This window comes from Chiloscyllium punctatum, chromosome 27, assembly GCF_047496795.1.
Source record: "Chiloscyllium punctatum isolate Juve2018m chromosome 27, sChiPun1.3, whole genome shotgun sequence".
Lineage (NCBI taxonomy): Eukaryota > Metazoa > Chordata > Chondrichthyes > Orectolobiformes > Hemiscylliidae > Chiloscyllium > Chiloscyllium punctatum.
The window spans coordinates 49,435,074-49,456,473 of record NC_092765.1 but is presented as its reverse complement, the minus strand read 5'-3'; the positions used below and the strand labels follow the sequence as shown (position 1 = coordinate 49,456,473).

At 43.4% G+C, this 21,400-nt stretch overlaps 1 protein-coding gene across 2 annotated transcripts in view; it reads right to left on the bottom strand.

The window, feature by feature from the left end:
• The window catches only part of col16a1 (collagen, type XVI, alpha 1), a 367,062-nt gene that overhangs the window by 26,732 nt on the left and 318,930 nt on the right, over window positions 1-21,400 (bottom strand). For both annotated transcript variants that reach the window (XM_072548617.1, XM_072548616.1), the window contains exons 55-60: window positions 18,995-19,057; window positions 13,521-13,592; window positions 9,517-9,570; window positions 9,388-9,432; window positions 8,845-8,889; window positions 2,297-2,354 (exon numbers count right to left, since the gene is read on the bottom strand). In XM_072548617.1, the coding sequence (XP_072404718.1) occupies window positions 2,297-2,354; window positions 8,845-8,889; window positions 9,388-9,432; window positions 9,517-9,570; window positions 13,521-13,592; window positions 18,995-19,057 (337 nt within the window). The remainder of the gene's footprint in view (window positions 1-2,296; window positions 2,355-8,844; window positions 8,890-9,387; window positions 9,433-9,516; window positions 9,571-13,520; window positions 13,593-18,994; window positions 19,058-21,400) is intronic.

The following is a 21,400-nucleotide window of genomic DNA, read 5'->3' as shown; positions in this document are numbered from 1 at the left end:
GCATGTGGGAGGGGGCTCAAGTAGAACCGGATCAAGCAATATTCCACATAGCCCACAAAGAGACAGGTACAACTGGCACATAGGTGGGCACCAGAGAGACATTGGCCATTATTTTCTGGTCTTCCTCAGATTCCGAATGTTGTTAGATGATTCAAGAATGGTAAATCCCTACATTCAAATAATGGGAAACTTGGGGAGAAATGATAGTTTGGAACAAAATTAATAGTTACTTGGGTAAAGCAGCATGAGCTAATGGAGAGGTTGATGATGGTAATGCTATTAATGTTGTGTGCATGCACTTCCAGTGTACATTCAATAAAGTGCCACATTGCAGTCTGGGGAATAATGTTAGAACTCACGGACTAAAGGGACAGTCACAACACGAACACAAAGCTGTCAGAGTGACAGGAAACCGAGTTGTGGGTTACTGCAAGTTTTTTTTCGACTGGAGGAAGGTTTATTGTGGAGGATGCCAGGGGTCACTGTTAGGATCCCTGTTTTTCTTACTTTATGCTAATGTCCTAGACCTTGGGGTACAGCACACCATTTCAAAATCTGTGAAGGGTATTAAAACTTGGAAACATTGTGAACTGTGAGGAGGAGTGTCGAGCCTCGAAAGCACATCAACAGATTGGTAGAGTGGGAAGACAGATGAAACTTAACACTTTGCATTAAGTGTGAAGTGATTCACTTTTGCAGGAAGAACAAAGAGAGAAAATAAAAAGGAAAGGATACAATTTTTGAAAGGATGTAGGAGCAAAGGGAGCTGGGTGTGTATGTGCATAAGTCATTGAAGGTGACAAAGCAGGTTGAGAGATTGGTTATAAAAAAAATCACACTGTTCAAGTATCAGTAAGGGCATAGACAACAAAAGCAAAAAGACACTTGGCAAATTAGGCCTTAACTCTCTAGAATTAGAAAGGTTAAGAGGGGTGATCCAATCAAGGTTTTCAGGATATTAACTGGGACAGACGGCATAAATGAAGATAAACTATTTCCACTGGTTGAAGATTCTACAGCCAGGGGCACGATTTAAGAATTAGGGCCAGACCATTAAGAAAAGATGTTAGAAAGCACTGCTACATGCTAAGGTGAATTGAGGTTTGGAAATCTCTTCCTCAAATGATGGTTGATGCTAATTCGATTACTAAATGTAAATCTGAGATTGACAATTTTTTATTAATCAAGGGTATCATGGTATATGGGCCCAAGGCAGATATATGGAATTAAGCCAGAGATCAGCTATGATCTTATTGAATGCAGGAGCAGACTGGAGGGGCAGAATGGCCTACTCCAGTTCCGAAAGAGGTTATCCTAAACTTGTGTAGGATACTGGCTGTGCTCTAAACTCTCAAACATCCAGATTTGTAATACTGTATCACTCTTGACCTGGGCCCTGGCTCTGGAATTCCCTCCTTAAACCACACCACCTCTCTTCCTCCCTTACTTCTACTGACAAGCTCCTTTAAGTCTCCTTCGTCCCCGTTCCAATCCCACTTTATGTTGCTTGGTGCCAAATTGTGTTCCTATTGGTGGAGGGACTGAGAAACAGATTTACGGTGATTGATAAAAGAGGAATGGCGACAGGAGGTGAAATCTTTTATCCAACGAGCACCTTTAATTGAAGAGCTTAAGAGTGAATAGGATTATTATCTGGGAAGGAGGAATGTGCACACTGAGAATGTGGGGGATTGGCACTAGGTGAATTGTTCCTTCAGTGAGATGGCCCCATGGTCTCCTTCAGAGCTGTAACCGTTCTGTAGCTCAGTGTTCCCACTTCAGCGCTTGTCCACTTCCAAGCCATACTGGAAGTTGGTGGGAGAGAGGAATGATCCAATGTTCTTGTATCTTGTACCTTTAGTACAGTGAAGCATCCCATACTACTTCACAGGGTAATGATCAAACACAATCTGACACTGAGTAACATAAGCAGGGGGTGGAGGAGGTCTAAGGACTGTGTGACAATGACAGCCCAGGCCAATAATAATGGAGCAATACAAACCTGGATGCTTCGGAGAGAGAGACAGGAGTGCAGCCAATATCTCACAGGTGTATAGGATCAAGGGAACCTCAGCTTCCAAGTCGATGATGCAATTTTCAACTGAGGTTTGAAAGGCTACGCAGTGAACCTGCTTCATTATATAAACTGGGAGCAAAATTGGCAATGGGTCCCCAGAACCCCCACACAGGGCTTGAATAAAACCGTCCATATTGTTGGGTGGTGGGGGCGGGGTGGAGTAGATGCTTGAAAAATCAAGTTTCAGAGCTATATAAGCAAATTTAAAAATTCTCAAACTTGCCTCAAAGCCTGGCCGGCCTGTATTTCCAGGTGGTCCTGCTATGCCTGGTTCACCCTGTAACAGTGAGTGGAGATAGTGATGTTAAAACATATTCATTCCTGTTCACAGCACATGGCAAGAGGCATAAAAGGGTGAGGGACCATGCACACAAGCAAACACTCATACAAACTTACACTCACTGGAACACACACAACACTTTCCATACTGACATGACATGAAATTTCAGCACATAAATAACCTGAAGATCATGAAGCAGGGCTTCTTTATTCCACTGGCATCAAGTTTTTACAAGCATGAAAGGAAATTAAGGTTAAACTGGGAAAATAGAGTATTTACATGGAAATAATTCTGTTGTCAACATCTGATTGATGAAATGCTATGTCTGTATTGCTCTCATATGGAGGGTTCGTTCACGTCAAGAGCCACATATTTTCTTTCAGAGATAGTCCACCAGGTTGCTTGACTTCTGCCCACCCTCCCACCCAATCTACTGCTGGAGGTGCCATTACAACACATACTGGAATTTAATAGGATTTCTTGTCCCACTATTAAAGGAGTTGCTAGGCAATGCACTCCTGCCGACATCAGTTGCCTCACAGCTATTTAAAACTTTAACAAGTGTTTCTTGCTAAAGATAGGGAATCAACCGTCACTGAACAGAAAACTGGTTAATTGGATCGTGGTTAGTGAACACTGCTGAACTACAGGGAGTCACAGAGCAGGACGGGAGTTAGCGTAGATTCTCTTGTGATGGAGAAGGAAGGGGAGACCTGGGGAGTGGGGTTGAGCAAGATACAGGACAGTGCAAGTCTTGATTGTGTTGCTGGAGTGGGAGAGGAGAGTGAGGGAGCAACTGGGGCATAGGGCAAGATTTAGGTGGGGGGCCTAGAATGGGATAGGTGCTGGTGGTGGTGGTTTCCCACCAGCCTCAAAAATGAAGCTGAATGGGAGGTGGCCCTGAAGAGACCACTGACTGACAATGGAAGAACCTCAATGAAGACAAGAGCATGTGGTCATTTAGGACTCCTCTGCCCTTCAGAGATTTATGGAGACAAGTCTGGGAGTAAAGGACACTTGGGAATTTTTGTTGCCCCTGCAAAGCCATTGCTGGGGTCTGTTAAAATCTTTCAGTATGAACATAAAGGAATAGGACCTGGAGTTAGGCTGTTTGGCCTCAATGAGATCATGATCCAGATTTATCCTAACGTTTCCGCACTAAACTCATTCACCTATGCTATCTCCATTCCCACATTCAGTAATCCTGCACTATCCCCACTTCTGCCCTTTCCCCATCCCCACACTATCCCTATTCACCCACTCTTCCCATTTCTACACTATCCCCAGACCTCTTGATTCCCTTAGCAATCAAAAAGATCTTAAACTCAGTCTTAAATTTTCTCAGTGAATGAATATCCAAAAATCCTCTATGATAGAAAATGTCAAAGATTCGTAACCTTTAAATGAAGAAATGTCTCTTCTTCTCTGCCTTAAATGATCGGTCCCTTATCCCGAGACCCTGTATTCTCCATTCTCCAGCCAGGGCAGACTTCTCCTCAGTGTCCACCCTGAGAGTGCACTTCAGAATGATATCTGTTTCAATTACATTCCTCTCAATCTTTTACATTATATGTAATTTAGACCTCATCTGATAGAACTGCCCTCACAGTACAATCCCCATTTCCCAGGAACCAGTCTAGTAAAGTTTTGTTGCACTGTCTGGGGCAAATATATCTTTGCATAAAGGGAACAAAACTGTATTTAATACTTCAGGTGAAACCTCACCAAAGCCCTGTACAATTGTTGGAAGGCTTCTTCTCCCTTTGTGACAAATCTCTCATCTGCCTTCTTAATTGCTTGCTGCACCTGAATGTTAGCTTTGTGATTTGTGAACAAGGACACCCAGATTCCCTCTGAATACTGACATTTCCCAGTTCCCAACTGCTCAAAAAATATTCTGCTTCTTTATTTTCCTTACGAAAGTGGATGATTTCACATTTTGCCCACATTTTATTCCCTCCAACATGTTCTGATCCACTCACCCACATGCCAATATCCCACTGCAGCCTTTGGTTCCTCCTTACCACTGACTCTGTATTGCCCCCAAACCTGGAAAGGATACATTCAGTCCCCTCGTCCTTCAATACAGTTTCTCAATCTAGATGAGCGAACTTGTCCTTGATACACACGATAGTTGTTTAGATTTAAGATAACCACTTTCAAACTTAGTATAAGATTCTATCCTATTATTGTCACTCTTTCCTGGAGGCCCCTATGCAAAAAAGATCTTCAATAATCATTGCTCATTGCACAATACCAGATATAAAATCTAAGCCTGTTCCTAAGTGATCTAAAAAAGCTGGCTTGTAAATATTCCATAAATCTCTCCTCAAGCTATTAATGCAAATTTGGTTTGCCCAGTCTACATGGAGGTTAAATTCCCATGACGACTCTGTTATTCTTATTACATGCAATTCTAATCTGCTGATTTATACTGTAACTACAACTAATGCAAGGAGGCGGATAAATTACTTCTATCAGGTCCATCCCAAAAGGACATTGTGAAGTTGGTGGTATGGGCAGACAGTTAGTACATGACATTTAATACAGGAAAGTGCGAAATGACATTTTAGCCCTTCCACCCAAACAGTTTCTACTTCATGGTTTTCTGAGCCAACATCTTTTCTCAACATTGTTATTACCCCATCTGTTATTAGATTAGATTCAGATTTACTACAGTGTGGAAACAGGCCCTTCGGCCCAACAAGTCCACACCGACCCTCTGAAGAGCAACCCACCCTGACCCATCCCTCTACATTCACCCCTGACTAATGCACCTGACACTACGGGCAATTTAGCATGGTCAATTCATCTAACCTGCACACCTTTGGACTGTGGGAGGAAACCGGAGCACCCAGAGGAAACCCACGCCGACACGGGGAGAATGTGCTACTCTACACAGACAGCTTAACAGTCTTTCTTTTAACTTCAACAGAGATAGGCAAAAGGTGAGTATCCTAGGATATTTCATCCAAAACTATGTTTGGCAGCAATCTCAGATTAGAAGCTGTATAAACCCTATGGGTGGAAGTAAGAAAGTGGAAGAAGACCTGATCAGAATTTTCTATCGGTCCCCTAACAATGGCTACAAGGTGGGACTGAAAATAAATCAGGAGATAATGAGAGCATGTAACTGAGGCAATGAATTAACCATGAGTGACTTTAATCCATATGTAGATTGGGATAGTCAGATTGACAGAGGGAGGCATAATGAAAACTTCATAAGAAGTGTACACAGGACAGTTTTGAGAACAACGCATTGTGGATCCAACCAGGAATCAGGGTATTTTGGATCTGGTGATGTGTAATGAGGCAGGTATAATAAATGATCTCAGAAGAAAAGATCTCCTATGAAACAGTTACCATAATGTGGTAGAATTTACAAAGTAATGAGGACAGAGCTAGCTGGAGTGGAATGACCAAAGGAGTTAACAGCAAGGACGGTTGAGGAACAGTGGTAGACTTTTAAGAAAATAGTTCATGACTCACAACAAAGATATATCCCAGTGAGGTAGGAGGATTCTAGAAAGGGGATAAGCCAACCAGGGTGGCTAAGGGTAGTATCTAAATGAAAGAAAAAAAAAAATTCAATTTGGCAAAAATTAGTGGTAAGCCAGAGAACTGAGAATTTTTTTAAAAAAGTAAAGGATGACCTGAACAATAATAGTGAGAAAATAAAGGTTTTGAGCATAAACTTGCAATGAATATAAAGAGCTTCTTCAAATTTATAAAGAGGAAGATAAAAGGTAAAATGAACATGGGTCCCTTAGGAAATGAGGCTGGGGAAATAAGGATAAGGAATGAGGAAATGGCAGAGGAGTTCAATAAATACGTCACTCTTCACCATAGAGACACTAATAGCATTCCAAAATATACAGAGTAATCAAAAGGCAAAAGGAGAGGAACTAAACACAATAGTTATTACTAAAGAAAAAGTACAAGGAAAACCCATGGTGGCCTAAAGACCAATAAGTCCCTTGGACTGACTGGATACATCTTAGAATATTAAAGGAAGTAGATACAGAGATAGTGGATGCACTGGTAGGAATCTGCCAAAAATTCTTAGATTTTGGAAATGTGCCATAGGATTGGAAAACTACCAATGCAGTATTTTTATTTATAAAGAGAAGTAGACAATAAACAGGTAAGTATAGGCAAGTTAGCTTAACATCTTTTGTCAGAAATGTCAGAATCGATGTAATAGCAAAGCATTTTGAAACACATAATGTCATCAAGCAGAGTCAGTATGGCTTCATGAAAGGGAAATCGTGCTTAACAAATTTATCAGAATACTCTGAGGAGGTAACAAGCAGAGTAGAGAAAGACAAAGTGGTGGATATAATGTATTTAGACTTAAAGAAAGCACTTGATAAGGAACTGCCTGTTAGGGTACTTAATTAGTGTTGGGGTAGTATATTAGCATGGGATAGAGGAAGGACTAGCTGATAGCTATAACTAATAGAAGTGGAATGAGAGGGACATTTTCAGGATGACAACCTCTAACTAGAAGAGTGCCATAGGAATCAGTGTTGGGCAATTATTTACAATACATACAGGTCATTCATGCTGTAACCCGTGTTTAGTTAATGTGAATTTGCTGTAACATGATTGACAAATTGTTTCTAAACTACAGTTTCTAAACTACGAACTTTTAAAATGTGTGTTGGCTGCAACACGATGACATTGCCGACACTTTAAGCGCTGTTTCTAAAGTATGATTTTTCTATAATGCGGGGTTGCACAAGAATGCAACCATTGTATTTCAGAGGAACTACTTGTATTAATGATGTGGATGAAGGAAATAAATGTAATCTCATCAAGTTTGTGGGCAACACAAAAACAGGTGGGAAGGCAAGTGGCGAGGCTGACACAGTCTCCATTAGCATATGGACAAGTTACATGAGTGAGCAAGAACTTGGCAGATGGAATTCAATGTGAGATTTGGCAGGAAGAATGGAGGAGCTGAGTAATTATGTAAATGGGGAAAGTCTGCGCAAAGATGCTACACAGAAGAGTTTGGGGGTCCTTATGGATAAATCATAAAAAGCTAGCATCAAGTTCAGTTACAATAGCTAAGGCAAATGGAATGTTGGCCTTTATTTTAAAGGGACTGGACTACAAAAATAAGGAGGTTTTACCATACCTATACAAGGCACTGGATAGACCACCCCTGGGATAATATGAACACTTTGGGATCCTTTTTCTTTGGAAAAACATACTGGCAGTTCAGAGAAAGGTCACTGGGCTGATACCACGTATGGAAGGATTGTCTTGGGAGAGGTTGAGTAGGTTGGGTTTGTACTCATTGGAGTTTAGAAGAATGAGAGAAAACCTAATTGAAACAATCAGACCAAAGATGAAGAGGAATCTCTTTCCTCCGAGGACAGCGAATCTGTGAAATTCTTTACCACAGAAGGCTGTCGTAGCTGGGTCAATGAGCATATTCAAGGCTGAGACAGTCAGATTTTTAATCAGTAAGGGAATCAAAGATTATGGGGAAAAGGCAGGAAAATGAAATTAGAGATTATCAGATCAGCCACAGTCTCATTGAGTGGTGTAGCAGACTCAATGCCCAAAAGATCCCTCTCTGCTCTTACTTCTGTGGTGGGTAGCTGATCAGGGCCACCTTGGCATCTTTGTGGGAATAAGAAGTTGCTGCTGTGGGAATGTTCTCCCACTCAGACTGCCAGCCACCAGCAAGTTTTGGGCCTTCTGATTGGGCCTCCTGTCTCAGGAACCTATCAGCCATTCTGAACACACAACTGGCTGCTTTGCAGGAGGCTCGACACCTCGTAGCCTATCTGGGGTTTACACAGGGACATGCAGTTTGTTCCCATGGCAGAACAGTGTCAAAGGTGATTAAATTCTGGCCTTGTTTCTGTGAAGGCTATTTAATCCAGTCTATTCATATCTACACAAGCTTTTAATTTATCATGAGCACTTCTTACATTCAGATACAACACCTTGAACATTGATTTCTTCCAATTTTCTCTTTATCATGCCCTTAATCACTAATTATCTGTTATCTTTGTTACTCCATATTTTCCTGACACACTCTGCTTATTTTTACTCAAATACACTGCCCCGTTCCTTGGCGTTTCTGACATGACCCTTTCCTGAATGTCATGCTGTCCTTTGCCCAATCCTGACACCAGTGGTTCATGTAATGAAGCCCTGCCTTCCACTGTAGCCCTTTGCCACACACTGAACCCCTCAACAGATTATTTCTCTGTCACTCAGGTAACAATCTAGAATATGTTTTCAGCTTCCTTTAAGGTTCTGGAATATTAACATTGCCTCTTATCTCCTCAAGCCTTCTCAGCAAAACATTATTCCTGATTCTATCTCGTGATCATGCCTCTCCAACCCTAGAATCATACCTACATACACCTATACTATCTCCAGACTCAAACACATGTTCGGACTCCATTATCCTTGAACATAAATGGATACACAAATCCTACAATGCTCACTCGCAGATACCTACTCTCTGTCCAGGTTGACCTGGAAGGCCAGATTTTCCTTTAAATCCCTGTAAAAAGAAGGAAACCAGTTAGAATACCTCTTGGCTTTAAAGAATTACATAAACTGTCCCTTTAGCATCGTAATCCTCTTCCACACAAAACTTAATCAATCCTATTTTTCAAAGGTCTTAATGGTCTGACAGCTTCCATTAGCCTGGGTGGACAGAATTCCAATGTTCCACTCCTCCTTGTGTGAGGAAATGCTTCCTCACTTCAGGCCTGGTTCTGTAGCTGTATTGTGAAGGGTCTTCCCCCTTGCTCTGGGTTCTTTTATTTGACAAACTAGTTTCTCTTCACTGACCTCGGCAAATCTTCAGATTACTTGAAGAAAATCTTGATTGCATCGTGTCTCAATGCTATGAATTCCATGAAGTACAAATCAAATTCATGCAAATTGTCCTTTTAATCCTTTAATTTCCGACATCATTCGAGGTAGTTAAGGACTTATAATTATTTGCATGATCAGAAACAAAAGCAGGGAGTGGCTGGATAGTACAAGTACTTACATGTAGTCCCCTGAGCCCTGGGGGTCCAGGTGGACCAGACTCACCCTGCAACACAAAACAAACACCATCAGTGACTCTGCCCCTTCCCAAGAGGAGCAACACACTTTGGACATGTGGCTAATGTCCTACCCGTGGGCCTGGCTTCCCTTCCTTCCCATCCAGACCTTCTACTCCTGGAGGACCCTGCAGAAAGAACAAACACAACATGTGTCAGGAAAGTGCTACAGCAATGTCGGAACAAATCAGCCATCCCATTAGGCTCTACTATCCTCTATTCCTGATGAAGAGCTTTTGCCCGAAACATCGATTTTCCTGCTCCTTGGATGCTGTCTGACCTGCTGTGCTTTTCCAGCACCACTCTGATCCAGACTCGGGTTTCCAATCCTCGTTTTTACCTCTACTGTCCCACTGCCCACTCAAGCCCAGTCTAGTTAACATTTCCACAATCTCATACTCCAACAACAAAATGCTTCGGTTTCAATAGTCACTGTAAAATTGTGAGGTAAAAGTCATAGAGTCATAGAGGTGTATAACACGGAAACAGACCCTTTGGTCCAACTCGTCCATGAAACATATTAAATCACCAAACATTATTGTGAATGTGAATCTTATGTGATTTTATAACCAGGTGGCAGCTGTGGCTTCCACAGACTGGTACAAGAACCTGGATCTGGCATTTTTCCAGACATTTATGTTTTAGCCTTGATGCAGTCTTTGACTGGCCTTCCCGATGAGGTGGTGACATGGTTAAGATTTTGATCAGGCTGTGGATTGGAAGTTGACCTTTCAAATCAGGTCTTTGTTTATATGACCCAAACTGACGGGCTGAAGGCTTCCTGTGCAACGTGAATTGGAAATGATGTGAATCTAATTAGAGGTTAGGGTTAGGATTAAATTGACAACATGGAGACAATAAAAAGAATTGAAAGAAGAGTCATACCAGACTCAAACACTAACACTGTTTTTCTCTTTCCACAGATGCTGTCAGACCTGCTGAGTTTCTCCAGCATTCCCTGTGTTTGCTTTAGATGTCCAGCATCTGCAGAATTTTAATTTCAAAAGGATAGTGGAGATTGTATAACATTTTGAGATGGTCAAAATATCAAACTGGCAAATTGAAGGATGGTTTCAAGTTAGGGGTTATACACTGCATTTAATTACTCATGACCCAGACCTGGGTAACTTGATGCTGGTACTTGATAAGCATTTGTACACCATCTCTAAGAATGTGATGGTGGGCCTTGTTTTGGGTTTGAAGTGACAGCATGCCTATAGAAGGGATAGGATTGAAGTCAGACATACAACAGACTGAGAATGTTGTGATTCATTTGAGTTTTTACAACAATCTGACACTTCATGGTCACATTTAAAAGTCAAGGTGTCATAGTCCTATTGCATTTGATGCATTTTGAAGGGTCAAGTACAGGTGGAAACTATGTAGTGAATGGCAGAACCCTCAGGAAAATTGATTTGCAGAGGGATCTGGGTGAACAGTTCTACACATCACTGAAGCTGGCAGCGCAGGTAGATAAGGTTGTACAAATGGCCTCAGGCATGCTTCCCTTCATCGGAAGGGGCACTGAGTATAAAGATAGTTATGCTGCAGCTTTATAGAACTTTGGTTAGGCCACACTTGGAATATTGCATATAGTTCTGGTCACAAAACTACCAGAAGGAGTGGGGTAGTGTGGTGGATGCTTTGGAGTGGGTACAATAAAGTCTTACCATGGTGTTGCCTGGTATAGAGGATTTCAGCTATGAAGAAAGGTTGGGTAGACTGGGTTTGTTTTCACTGAATCGCAGGAGGTTGAGGGGCGACCGGAAAGAACTTTGTAAGATTGTGAATGGCATGGATAGAATGGAAGTTTTGAGGCTTTTCCCCAGTGTCGAGGGGTCAATTACTTGGGAACACAGGTTCAAAGTATGGAAAGGGTCATTTGAAAGGAGCTGTGCGAGGCAGGTTGTTCACACAAAGGGTGGTAGTGGTTGGAATGCGCTGCTGGAGGAGCAGAAACAATAGCAGCATTCGAGAAATATCAGGACAAACACATGAATAGGAAGGGAATAGGGGGATATGAGTCCTGTTAGTGAAAACAGTTTTAGTTCAGAAGGGCGCAGACTTGGAGGGCCAAAAGGCCTGTTCCAGTACTGTATTGTTCTTTGTTCTTGGCTCTGGACTGTAGGGCTGCTGTCTTATTTGAGACAGACAACCGGTGGTGGTTGAACCTGAGGGGCACCACAGCTCTGGCGAGCGGAGAGGTTTAGAAGCAGAGTCCTTCATGGTAACTTCAGCTGGTGCACGAACTGACCCCGTGCTGTTGGTATCAGTCTGCATCTAAGGTGACCGATCACCAACTTTTACAGATACCAGCATTTTCAAAACGAAATGTTAAAACAGAATGTAAATTCGCAAAAATGCCAGAGTGAGGTTATAACGCTTCATTATGAGCCCAGTTTAGAAAATGAGCTGTTATGAGCTGAGACAACTGTCCCTGTCCAGGTGAAAGCCTCACAGAATTGCGAACCATTCAGAGACACCATCAGGAACAGTAGGCAAACTGCTGGTACGGCAGGAGACCCGGAAAAGAATATGATAGGGTTAGGATGCCCTGGCACCCAGGTAAGTGCAGAAACTCACTAGGGCGAGCTGCTAGGCCTTGTAGGGGCACACGGCTTAAGGCAATGGGGAGAAGGTAGACGTGGGGGTGGGTAATCTCTGGGGGAGGTGGGGCCCTCTGATCGGGAATCTAGAAAGGAAACACTGCCCCTCCTTTCACTGAGCATTCACAAATCTGCTGGCTGCACAGTGGGTACAGGCCTCTCCTATGGCAGGGGCAAAGCCAAGTGAAGGGCCTCAACTGGCCCAATCACTGCCTCTGTTGCTGCTAGTGATATGGTAATGAGGGCATGTGCAGTGTGCATGGCACAATGCCCTAAATTACAGATTCTGCCCCTTGTTTTCCTGCAAGTGGGCAGCTAATAAAATCCAGCCTTACCCCGCACTCCCACCCCTCATCATTGAGATCGTCTGGATGAATATTTGGATTGAGACACCGAATTTCTGTCATTTGTTTTAGCTTTGGATAAAATCTAGAATTAAAATATCCATGGATCCAGTTGCATGTGATTCACACACTTGTCAAAAACCTGAAGGAGAAACTGTGCAAACACAGCTTTCCACTGAATTTCAGGGACTGATCAGGAGAACCCCAAATCTGTTCTTTGATCTCTGGATGGACAAACTCTTCCTGACCTGAACAATATCAAGGGATTCAAATCAAGTCACTGACCATCAGTAACCTTAGTTAAGTTAAGATCACACAATGATATGGCATAAACGAGACAATTCAGCCCACTATACCTGTGCCTATCCAATTTATTTCATTTCTCTGTATCTCCACCAAAGTTCTGCAAAGCTTCATCTTTTTGAGGGTTTGTCTAATTTCTTTTTGAAAGTTATCATTAAACTTGCAACAAGCAACCTTTCAGGTAGCACAGTGCATTCCACATCACTTTGATGTTTGAATTAAAGCCATTAACTCTCCTGGTTTTCTCATTCATGATCTTCGGTCTGTGCTTTCTGGCTTACTCTGACAACCTCGTTCACTATTTTGAACACTTCCACAAAATCTCCCCTTAACTCTCTCCACTCAAAAGGAGAAACATAGACAACAGAAGCAGGAGTCGGTTATCCAGCCCTTTTCACCTTCTCTACCATTCAATAAGATATGGCTGATCATCCAAATCAGACCTCTGTTCCCGCTTTCTGCCCATATGCTTTGATCCCTTTGCTCCAATGAGCTGTATCTAACTCCTTGGAAACATTGCATGTTCTGGCTCCAACCAATTTCTATGGCACAGAATTCCACAGAAGAAATCCAAATTTTCCAGTCTCACTGCATTTCTGAAGATCTACACCCCTGGTCCGATTCCAATCAACCATCTCTCCACCCCCTGCCAAGGCCTCAGCATCCTTCCTAAACTCTGGTATCCTCATTTTGATGCAACCTCCCAAGCTGCGAACTAAGCAGTGATTTAGGAAAGTTCATTGGAGCTTCTGAGTTTTTGTACACCATATCTCTGTTATAAAGGCCAGCACAAAAAAAAAAGGGGCGAGCGGGAATAACACTCACCTGTTGTCCTGGAGGTCCAGTTCTGCCTGGAGGGCCAGTTGGTCCGACTGGACCCACACTCCCATCATTGCCCTGTAACACAGAACAGAAACATAGGCCACTCATCGGTCGGTGGACTCCCTACCTACAGCAATTGCATGGTGGCTCATTCCTGATGAAGGGCTGATGCCCAAAATGTCGATTCTCCTACTCCTCGGATGCTCCCTGACCTGCCGTGCTCTTCTAGCTCCACCACTTTTCAACCCCGATCTTTAGCATCTCCAGTCCTCACTTTTTCTCATGGTGGCTCAGTGGTTAGCCCTGCAGCCTCACAATGCCAGGGACTCAGGTTCGATCCCACTCTCTGGCAAATGACTGTGTGGAGTCTGCACATCCTGCCTGTGTCTGCATGGGTTTCTTCCTCCGGGAGCTCTGGTTTCTTTCCACAATCCAAAGATGTGCAGGTTAGGTGGTTTGGCCATGGTAAAGTTTCCCCATAGTTTCCAGGGATGTGCAGGCTATGTGGATTAGCCATGGGGGAAACAAGGTTACAGGGCTGGGCTACCCTTTGGAGAGTTGGTGTGGACTTGATGGGCCAAATGGCTGGCTTTTATACTCTAGGATTATATGATTTAAAAAAAAGCCCAGCCCCTCCATTTGCTCCTTTCTCATACCAGACTTAGGCCAGTCATCAAACTGAAGACCATTGACCAACATGTAAGGCACAACTCACCACAGCCTTTTCAACACAGCTACCAGGGAGTTCACACTGGACCACACTTGTCAGAGATGGGTTCTTCATTCTGTTGTTCACATTCTACGTATGAAGGAGCAGTGGAGGCCATTCGGCCCCTTGAGCTTGCTCTGCCATTTCTGAAGACAGTGGCTGATCTGACTGATACTGTAACTAATCTGATTCTGACAAACAGGCTCACAAGGGATGGCCATACTGACTGCTAAAGGTCATATCTTTTGTAGCAAAGCACTGATAAGTAAGAACCCTAGGTCAAATAAAGAGTGGTGGGCAGCGTCACTGAAACAGGCTTTATTTCTCCCCCTCCAACTCCAGTTTGACTTAACCCCTTTCCTGCTTTCCCTATCGCTCCCTCACTTTTGATCATTTGCTTTGCCACTAATGGATTTTGCATGTAAGTATTTAATTGGCAACACGAACGATTTACTGGTAATGGTTAGTAGTTGGAAAAATATTATGGTGATTTGGTGAAAGGAAAACAAAACGTTCCATTCTGTGGAAGAGCCTTTCTGGATATGTACAAAATGCTGGGTCATGTTTTTCTGTCCATTAACTCAGTCACTGCAGTGAGACTCTCTCATCCCATGGCTGATCCTTTTCAGCTTTCTATTCTGAACTCTTCTACAACTCAGTAGGTTTTCCCCATTGCTCCCTTCTGGGGTTCCTCAATTCCTGGCCTTGTTCTGCCCTCTGGTCTTTGGTCTTGCCACCCATCCCCCACTTGCTCCTGCAGTTCGGCTTCTCTCTGTGCAATGATACCAATGAATGATGATGAAGAGGTGCTGGTATTGGACTGGGGTGGACATAGTTGAAAATCACATGACACTAGGTTATAGTTCAACAGGCTTATTTGAAAATACAAGCTTTCGGAGCGCTGCTCCTTCCTCAGGTAGCTACTGGGATAGGATACATCAAACACAGAATTTCTAAGTAAAAGATCAAAGTATCATACAAATGATGCGATGTATTAGTCAAACCTAGATGACTGTTAAGTATTTAATCACTTGGAATGGAAATGCAGACTTCAGTTGATTAATATGTAAATCCCAGAATTTCTTTCAAGTCCGTGCCTTGTGATAACCTGAGGTCATAGAATCTGACAGCACAGAGACAGGCCGTTTGGCCCAATCTGGTGTGTGCAAACCAAAATGTGGCTCAATGTTAACCCCATTTTCCTCACTTAGCCCATATCCTTCTAAACTTTTCCTATTCATATATTTGTTCAAATGTGTTTTAAATGTTGCTAATGTATCCACCTCAACCACTTCCACTGGCAGCTCATTCCAGACGTGTATCACCCTCTGTGTAAAAGAGTTGCCCCTAAGGTTCCCTTTTATTCTTGCCCCTTTAACCTTAAACTGGTGCCCACTAGTCCTCAATTCATCAATCCTGAGAAAAAGACTGAGTGCGTTCACCATCATACGATCTTATACACTTCTACAAGATAGCCTCTCAGTCTCCTACACTCTAAAGAAAAATGTCTCAGTTTGTCCAATCTCTCCCTCTAACACAGGCCCTTGAGTCCTGGCAACATTCTTGTAAATTTCTTCTGCACTCTTTCCAGTTTAATAATATCCTTACAAGGTGACCAAAACTGAACACAGTACTTCAGGTGTGGCCTCACGGATGTCCTGTACAACTACAACATAACTTCCCAACTTCTATACTCAATGCCCTGCCCGATGAAGGCCAGTGTGCCAAACGTCATCTTCACTGCCCTGTCTACCTGGGACTCCACTTTCAGAGAACCATGTACCTGAACTCCAAGGTCCCTCTGTTCCACTACACTCCTTAAGGTCCTACTATTCACCATGAATCTCCAGCTTTTATTTCCAAAATACAACACCTCACACTTATCTTTATTAAAATCCATTTGCCATTTCTCAGCCCACTTCCCCAGCTGATCAAGGACCTGCTGCAATTTCTGATAACCTTCCTCACTGTCCGTGCTACCTCCTATTTTAGTGTCTGCAAACTTACGAATCATGCCTTATATATTCTCATCCAAATCACTGATATAGATAACAAACAGCAAGGGGCCCAGCACCAATCCCTGAGGCACTCCACTAGTCACAGGCCTCCAGTCTGACAAGCATCCTTCCACTATTACTCTCTGCCTCCTACCATCAACTCAATTGTGTATCCAGTTTTATCAGTATATTAAAAAGAGGTGACATCTCAGCTCAGATAATGCATTAAAGGTGTGAGGTTAGAGCCTGTCTGTATCCCAATTTGGAGTCAGATTGGTTTTATTTCCAAAGTAGGAATTTATTAAATGTCACATTAACTGACTGCCTACAGGCTGTGTGTTTTTGAACCAAATAGAATGTATCTGCAAATGCAAATCTACAAATGCAAATTCATCCCATCAGGTTACATATGTGTGTGCATACGGTGGGGGGCGGGTGTGGGTGTGTGTGGTGAGAGAAAGAGAGAGAGACACACACACACACAGAGAGAGCACGTGTGTGTGTGTGAGTACGCACAAGTGAGTGTGTTTGGGTTTGCATACTTGAAACAACATATGCGCAAGTGTGGCGGAGTATATGCCTGTGAGAGGGTATGCGTGTGAGTGTGTGTGAGTGTATGTGTGTGTGTGTGTGTGCGAGTGAGAGAGAGACAGCGTGTATATGAGAGAGGGTCTGTGAGAGTGTGTTTATGTCAGAGAGTGTGTGTGTGTGTTTGTGTGCTTGTCTGTGAATGTGTGTGAGAGATTGTATAGCGTGGTGGGGGTCACCTGTAGTGTGATATGAACCCAAAATCCCAGTTGAGGTTGACCTGATGGGTACAGTCGCTGCTCAGCAATTCTGTGTTGTTGCGTATCCCGATGTCCGCCTTGGAGGACATTCACCCAAAGGTCCGATGCTGAATATCCTTGAGCGCTGAAGGGCTCCCCCTCGGTAGGGAACATTCCTGTCTGGCAATTGTTGCGCAGTAGCCATTTATCTATTGTCGTAGCATCTGCTTGGCTTCACCAATATACCATGCCTCGGGGCATCCTTGCCTCCAGCAAATGAGATAGACAACGTTGGCTGAGTCACATGAGTACCTGCCTTGCACGTGGTGGGTGGTGTACCCATGTGTAATGGCGGTATCAATGTTGATGTTCTGACAGGTCTTGCAGTGGTTGCCATGACAAGGTTGTGTTGTGGTCAATGGTTTACAGTTGTCTAAACACGAGAAGTGGAGGTGTAGGAAAGATCTTGGTGAGGTGCTCATCCTCATCGATAATGTGTTGCAGGCGAAGGACATGGTGCAGTTTCTCTGCTCCCGGGAAGTATTGGACAACAACATATCCCGCGTTTGTCTCCTGAGGAGGTCACTCTGATTTCTCACTGTGGCACGCTGGAACTGGCAATTGATGAGTTGAGCATCGTATCCCATTCTTATGAGGGCGTCCTTTGAACCTTCAGGTATCCATTGCGTTCCTCTTCATCTGAACAGATTTTGTGTATGCGTAGGGCTTGTCTGTAGGGGATGGCTTTTTTAATATGTTTAGTGCGAAAGCTAGAGAAGTGTAGCATCATGAGGTAATCCATCAGCTTGGGGTACAGTGGGGTACTGAGGTGTCCGTCCTTGATGAAGATGTATGTGTCCAAGAATGAGACTGATTCTAAAGAATAGTCCATGGTTAGTCCGATGGTTGGATGAAACTTGTTGATATCACTATTTAGTTCTTTCAGTGACTCGTTGCCGTGGGTCCAGAGGAAGAAAATGTCATCAGTGTATCTGGTGTATAGTGTTGGTTGGGGATCCTGTGCAGCAAAGAAATCGTGTTCAAACTTGTGTATGAAAATGTTGCCATATTGGGATGCAACTTTAGTCCTCACAGCTGTTCTGGATGAAGAACTGGTATTTGAAGGTGGGGACATTGTGTTTGAGGCTGAAGCAGATGAGTTATAGGATGGTGCCTGGAAACTGGCAGTTGTTGGTGTTAAGTACTGAGGCTGAAGCAGCGATGCTGTCATTGTGGGGCATGCTGGTGAAGAGTGTGGAAACGTCCATTGTGATGAGGAATGTTCCTGATTTGACTTGTCTGTGGGTGCCGAGTTGCTGCGAGAAATCTGTAGTGCGGCGACAGAAGCTGGGGGTGCCCTGTACAATGGGTTTCAAGATGCCCTCGTCGTAGCCAGATAGGTTCCCATTGCCTGGTATGATAGAACAGCCACGTATTTTGGTTTTATATATCTTCGGAAGGCATATTAATCAATTGAAACCTGCATCCCCATTTTAAGTGTTTAAAAACTTAACAGCCATCTAGGTTTGTCTAATACATTGTATCAGTAGTATGACACTTTTGATCTTTTATGTATAAATTCTGTGTCCTATATATCCTGCCCCATTAGCTACCTGAGGAAGGAGCACGGCTCTGAAAGCTTGTGCTTTCAAATAGATCTGTTGGACTATAACCTGGTGTGATGTGATTTTCATCAATGAGAGTGACAATCGATGTGTGTCCATTCCACATTCCTGCTTGGGGACAGAGACCATTACAGCACCTTGTTGATCATGGCTTCTTTTCTCAAGCTTCTCATCAGAGAGTAGGATCTTGTTGAGCTGCAAAGGTTGGCTACAAATCTTCACATCGGTATGTGCTGTAGTGCAGCTTTGGAGCAAAGGTAAATGCAGCCCTGTTCGGCCACACATTTTCATGGTTGATTGGCACTTTATATACCCCTACCCAATAAAAACCTAACATTGCTCAGATCATCACATGCAGGTTTCATCAGAATGCACTTACCTTTTCACCAGAAGGTCCTGGGAGTCCAGGTGGCCCAGACTTCCCTGGGAAACCGATCGGCCCCTAACAAAATCACAGGAAGGGTAGAGTTCAGAATGCTGCTGATTTCCTGTCTATTGTCTTTGTGCTTAGAGTCATAGAGTCATAGAGATGTACAGCATGGAAACAGACCTTTCGGTCCAACCTGTGCATGCCGACCAGATATCCCAACCCAATCTAGTCCCACATGCCAGCACCCGGCCCATATCCCTCCAAACCCTTCCTATTCATATACCCATCCAAATGCCTCTTAAATGTTACAATTGTACCAGCCTCCACCACATCCTCTGGCAGCTCATTCCATACACGTACCACCCTCTGCATGAAAATGTTGCCCCTTAGGTCTCTTTTATATCTTTCCCCTCTCACCCTAAACCAATGCCCTCTAGTTCTGGACTCCCTGACCCCAGGGAAAAGACTTTGTCTATTTATCCTATCCATGACCCTCGTAATTTTGTAAACTTCTATAACGTCACCCCTCAGCTTCCGATGATCCAGGGAAAACAGCCCCAGCCTGTTCAGCCTCTTCCTGTAGCTCAGATCCTCCAACCCTGGCAACATCCTTGTAAATCTTTTCTGAACCTTTCAAGTTTCACAACATCTTTCCAAGAGGAAGGAGAGCAGAATTGCATGCAATATTGCAACAGTGGCATGACCAATGCCCTGTACAGCCGTAACATGACCTCCCAACTCCTGTACTTAATACTCTGACCAATAAAGGAAAGCATACCAAACGCCTTCTTCACTATCCTATCTACCTGCGACTCCACTTTCAAGGAGCTATGAACCTGCACCCCAAGGTCACTTTGTTCAGCAACACTCCCTAGGACCTTACCATTAAGTGTATAAGTCCTGCAAAGATTTGCTTTCCCAAAATGCAGTACCTCACATTTATCTGAATTAAACTCCCATCTGCCACTTCTCAGCCCATTGGCCCATCTGGTCCAGATCCTGTTGTAATCTGAGGTGACCCTCTTCGCTGTCCACTACACCTCCAATTTTGGTGTCATCTGCAAACTTAATAACTGTACCTCTTATGCTTGCATCCAAATCATTTATGTAAATGACAAAAAGTAGAGGGCCCAGCACCGATCCTTGTGGCACTCCACTGGTCACAGGCCTCCAGTCTGAAAAACAACCCTCCACCACCACCCTCTGTCTTCTTCCTTTGAGCCAGTTCTGTATCCAAATGGCTAGTTCTCCCTGTATTCCATGAGATCTAACCTTGCTAATCAGTTTCCCATGGGGAACCTTGTCAAACGACTTACTGAAGTCCATATAGATCACATCTACTGCTCTGCCCTCATCAATCTTCTTTGTTACTTCTTCAAAAAATGCAATCAAGTTTGTGAGACATGATTTCCCATGCACAAAGCCATGTTGACTATCCCAAATCAGTCCTTGCCTTTCCAAATACATGTACATCCTGGCCCTCAGGATTCCCTCCAACAACTTGCCCACCACTGAGATCAGGCTTACCGGTCTATAGTTCCCTGGCTTGTGTTTATCGCCCTTCGTAAACAGTGGCACCACGTTTGCCAACCTCCAGTCTTCCAGCACCTCACCTGTGACTATCGATGATACAAATATCTCAGCAAGAGGCCCAGCAATCACTTCTTTAGCTTCCCACAGAGTTCTTGGGTACATCTGATCTGGTCCTGGGGATTTATCCACTTTTAACCGTTTCAAGACATCCAGCACTTCCTCCTCTGTAATCTGGACATTTTGCAAGATGTCACCATCTATTTCCCTGCAATCTATATCTTCTATATCCTTTTCCACAGTAAATACTGATGCAAAATATTCATTTAGTATCTTTCCCATTTTCTGTGGCTCCACACAAAGGCCACTTTGCTGATCTTTGAGGGGCCCTATTCTCTCCCGAGTTACCCTTTTGTCCTTAACATTTTTGTAAAAACCCTTTGGATTCTCCTTAATTCTATTTGCCAAATTTCTCATGTCCCCGTTTTGCCCTCCTGATTTCCCTCTTAAGTAAACTCCTACTGCCTTTATACTCTTCTCAGGATTCACTCGATCTGTCCTGTCTATACCTGACATATGCTTCCTTCTTTTTCTTAACCAAACCCTCAATTTCTTTAGTCATCCAGCATTCCCTATACCTACCAGCCTTCCCTTTCACCCTGACAGGAATATACTTTCTCTGGATTCTTGTTATCTCATTTCTGAAGGCTTCCCATTTTCCAGCCATCCCTTTACCTGCGAACATCTGCCTCCAATCATCTTCCGAAAGTTCTTGCCTAATACCGTCAAAATTGGCCTTTCTCCAATTTAGAACTTCAACTTTTAAATCTGGTCTATCCTTTTCCATCACTATTTTAAAACGAATAGAATTATGGTCACTGGCCC